Source organism: Poecilia latipinna, unplaced genomic scaffold, assembly GCF_001443285.1.
Source record: "Poecilia latipinna isolate Pla-1442-1.1 unplaced genomic scaffold, P_latipinna-1.0 Scaffold1124, whole genome shotgun sequence".
In the NCBI taxonomy this organism is placed as follows: Eukaryota; Metazoa; Chordata; class Actinopteri; order Cyprinodontiformes; family Poeciliidae; genus Poecilia; species Poecilia latipinna.
In genome coordinates, this window is record NW_015113740.1 from 153,104 (window position 1) to 157,550 (window position 4,447).

Here is a 4,447-nt window from a genome sequence, read left to right on the forward strand (position 1 = left end):
CACGCTCCTTGAACATTTTCACATTTTGTGAAATTGGAACCACCATTTTCAATCTTTTTTTTTTTTTTTAGCGATTTTCTGAGATCAATGACAGCAGTATATAATTATGTGGTGGGGGGGGGGGGAAGCTTTTCTTGAAATCTGAAAAGTGTGATGTGATTCAACACCCTGTGCTGAGAGTTTGCTTAAAGTCTTTAGGTGTATGTCTGTACCAGGATTACATATGTAGAGACTATTTTGTTTTTGTCAGTTCTTCTTGGCAAATAGTTCCAGCTCCATCTTGCCACTGCTTTTCGATATTTTTGCAAAGTACTGTACATATAGAGTATTTACATACTTACATGCATTGGTCACTGCAAAGCTGTTGGCTGTCTCTATATTGTCAACGTGTGGGACCAGGTTAAAGGGAGCTTCCGTAGCGTTAGGGCTGGTGTTGTGGAGGAAGATAGCTAGTCGGAATGCTGTGTATTCCTGATCTGTATTCCTAATGAACAGTCCACCTAGACAGAGGGAGACCAGGTGGAAGGAGGGACAAGATGGAGCGGAGAGGAAGTGAGTTATTGTGGGGCAGAGAAAGGGCAGGTGGGAGCATGGTGAGACAGGGAGAGGCAAGGAGAAGGGGGGAAAGTAAAGATGGATGGGAAAGGCAGAGAAAAACAGAGGAGGGGAAAGAGACAAGAAAGCCAATATCTTCATTAGCTTTGCTATAAAAGGTGATTTGTCTTTCCGCACATTCTCAAGTTCTGTCTTAACACACAGGCATGAATACAAACACGCTCGCGGATGTTCAAACTGCTCGATTCATTAATGAAATCTGGTGGAGAGAGGCACAGAAAGGAATAGAGGAAGAAAAGAGATTTTCGAAAAGCTGAGAGGAAAGTCTAATGAGTCAGAGAGGATAACCAGATCACAGGGTATTAGTTAAAAGAACGAGACAAGCGTCTTGGGCATTCTAACACTATCTTTCCAGTTAACATTTTAACAAGAAGGATGAGAAAACACTATGAAAACACATTACCAGTTGACAAAAAAAAAAAAAAAATGATAGGAAAAGAAGAACAACACAGTGTGGTGGAGATCACCTTTTGTAAAAACGAGGGGTCATGTAATCCTTTAAGGGCAGTCTCAAATAACATGTTCTGACCAGCTTCTATTACCTCAGCCTGATAAGATATTAATAACAGTAATCTGACACAGCTAACAGCTACAATCACTCACATACTTTACGTATGTTCAAACATGTTTAGTATTTCATTAGGGGAGAATATAAGGTGAAATTTAAAAATAGGCAACATGGGTGAATAAACATGGACTATGACAAACCTTTCAGGGGATGAGTGCTGTTTTTCAAATGTCTATGATTTACACAGACTACGATGAAGAGAGATGGAGTCAGCTGGATATAATTTAACACACAAAGACTATGTGATTCAAGTACTAATTTTTGTGCGATATTTTGTTATAAGATTGCACAATTTCTCAGTGAAGCTAAAGATTTTTCCTCTAACAGCTTAGTTTTCACTTTTCACCTTGGAAATTCACATTCTAGATCTCATAGGTTTTTCCAGCTTGATTGATGTTTTATCAAATGAATCTTTCATGTATGTTTCTGAACTGGATGTTCTGCAGAGAGGTACAATAGTTACATTTAAAACAATGTCTGTAGTGTAGTGTGAAACTACAAACTGCACAATGAAGATCCAACGTCCAACATAAAATCATTTTAATGAAAACGTGATGAAGTCGTTAAGGGGTGATGTCTAATTTCACAAATTCTTCTATTTTGTGGGGAATTAAATAACCAAGCTCTCATATGTTTGTTCTGTGCTCCCTCTGTTTTATAAAATCTCAATCCTTACAGGGTGGCAGTAGTGAGGGGGCACACTCTGAACAGATTGTCAGTCCATCAGAGTGCAACGCTTAGACACAGGACAGACAACCATGGAGGAGCACAGTTACACTTAGAAGAAAATTGGAGTGGCAAGTTAACTTGACATGCATGTTTTGAAACTGGGGAAGGAAAGCAGAGGAGTCAAAGAGAATCCACACATGCACGAGGGGACCAGAGGACCTACTTGGTGCAAAGCAACAGTGCAACAAAGCAATGCGCCACTTGCAGCCGTGCTTCACGATTGCATTCTTTGGATCATTTTCCTTGCAGTTCACCCTTTCCTCCTTCATGTTTCAAAAGAAATGTGAAGGATGGGAGCAAATTGGTAGCGACGGGACCATGAGGGCACAGTGTGTTAACTGAAGTTTTTTTTCCCTCTAAGGATCGCAATCTCTGGTTGACACTTCTGTCATATTAAAAGTTGTTGTTAATATTTTCAGCAGAGGAACAGACAGGGATGTAGTAACCAGGCTCAGAGCAAGACCTCTTCACTTTATACCATACGAACCCCAAAATACATATTTGAAGAGGCAACAGAAGTGAAACCAAAGCTGCACAAGTACATATGCTCTTACTTTGGCATAGTACTTCATATTTGTGCAGGTTGGATTTAGATCAGGTTAGGTTTAAGTTCAATTTTTTTGCTATCTTAAGCCAAAACAAAAGAAGATATTCTCTTGAATACTGCCTTCCCATGACATCCACGTGGAAACAAATAATAAATGTTACTTCTTTTAAATTATGCTGTAGTTTACGTGGAACATGCATGCTACTCCTCAAGTGGACCGAAGCGCCGGTGGAACATCCTGTATCTACAGGTAATTTGTGTGTTTACTGAGGACTGTACACAGAAGGGGAGGAAAGAGCACACTGTATGTGTGTTGCTCTGCACAACCGCTGCTGGCATTTTACTTTCTGTCATGCAAGGTTTTTCTTTAAACGCTGGGATGCATAGAAGAAAAAAAAAATAGATGACTTCACAAATTTAGCATTTTTACATGATAATGTGCAGAACAAGTGGGAGCTCACCACATGCTTGAAAATCAGAGCACTCGTGTGCAGGTTTGAGCACAGAGCAACCAGTGAATATTTAGCGCATTAAGTTTATTGGCAGCAGCAAGGAGACAGAGTCAAGGAGCTGAATCTCATTATAGGACCTCCCAGCTTACCCCCTTTACACCCCACCAAACCCCTCACACACAATGCAGTGAGTGTAGCAGAGACACAGGGAAATTCAATTCCATACATGTGCGGTCCCCAGTTACTGAGTGAACTGATGCTCCAGCCACAGCTAACTTTTACTTCTGATTTGTTAGGGAGGTTTATCCCGTACTAACACGGGGGAGGGGATGGAGAAAGGCAGAAAGCGACACAGAGGGGGAAATGCTGCAGTATCTAAACACTGAACAAGAGTGGAAAAGGAACAAACCTCCCTGAAACATTCATGAGGCAAGAAGAGCTTTTAAAATATAGTGAAAGAGTTTGTGTTCATTTATAAACCGCCTGAGACACTACAGGGGGTACAAATTGGAATTTATAAGGAATGAAATGGGGGGTGGGAGGGAAAGGTTTCTATAATTTTGTGTTCTTCCGATCCGTCTTTGTTGAGTAATTTATTGTGCTTTACAGCGCAGTCGTTTTATCATGCATGGTGACTCCTGGCCGCTAAACAACCATAAATATTCAGCGTAGTGTGTCAAGACTGTAGTGCCTGTGCCGTGCGTAAAAATCAGTAAACCTCCAACTCACCTATCTGCACTGAGCTGGGGAAAGCCCCTGTCGCCAGTCCCCAATAAAGGGCGGAATACACCCCAAGAAATTGCCAAGAAAAAAGAATAATCCTCATGTTTGTTCCTTTCCTCGAATACCTTCAGAAACTGTTCAGAGACATTTAGAAAGAGGGAGAGATGTGCAAGAGATAAAAAAAACGCGTCAGAGGACGAGAAGGGTTCTTTTTTTTTTAAAATCCTCGCTTTATTTTTTATTTCCCCCTGTTAGGATTTATAATCCATGTTGAATTCGTCCCTTTTCTTCCCCTGCAGTGTCCGCTCAGGAGAGCTGTGAATCCGGCGCACATGTAAAGAAGCGGGGGGAGAGGAAGAGTGGGGAAACTCGCTGGAATGATTGGCGAGCTGGGAGAACAGGCTGCATTGAAGAACTGGACATGCGCGCCCCACCGCCTCTTTCTCACCCACACGCCCTCTTCTTCTCCCTCTTTCTGTCTCTCTCAGTAAAATGATCTGTTTCTCCCTCAGTCTTTACACTCCTCTGCGTCGTCTACCGGTTTAGTCTACTCTTACATATGGTTTGTTTCGCAATAATAATAATAATAATAATAAAAAGAGAGAAAAAAATCTTTTAATGCGTCTTTTTTTCCCCCAAGTTACGTATCCTTTGAACGCTTGACCATTTCATCTGCCAGAAGTCACTTTCTAATACTGAACTATTTACTAAGAGGTTCAACTCAATATGAACCTTTCTCTTAATTTAATAATTATGGTAAAATTCCCAAACTCGGGGGAAATCGAGGTTTAAAAGGGGCATTATGTAAAATCG

The 4,447-nt window shown here is 41.0% G+C and overlaps 1 protein-coding gene across 7 annotated transcripts in view; it reads right to left on the bottom strand.

The window, feature by feature from the left end:
• The window catches only part of LOC106959835 (glutamate receptor 4), a 134,884-nt gene extending 130,794 nt beyond the window's left edge, over positions 1-4,090 (bottom strand). For 2 of the 7 annotated variants that reach the window (XM_015052647.1, XM_015052648.1), the window contains exons 1-2: positions 3,641-4,090; positions 342-500 (exon numbers count right to left, since the gene is read on the bottom strand). In XM_015052647.1, the coding sequence (XP_014908133.1) occupies positions 342-500; positions 3,641-3,737 (256 nt within the window). In that variant the 5' untranslated portion in view covers positions 3,738-4,090. The remainder of the gene's footprint in view (positions 1-341; positions 501-3,640) is intronic. The other 5 variants (XM_015052646.1, XM_015052649.1, XM_015052645.1 and 2 more) reach the window with 4 other exon arrangements.
• Positions 4,091-4,447: the final 357 nt, after the last annotated feature.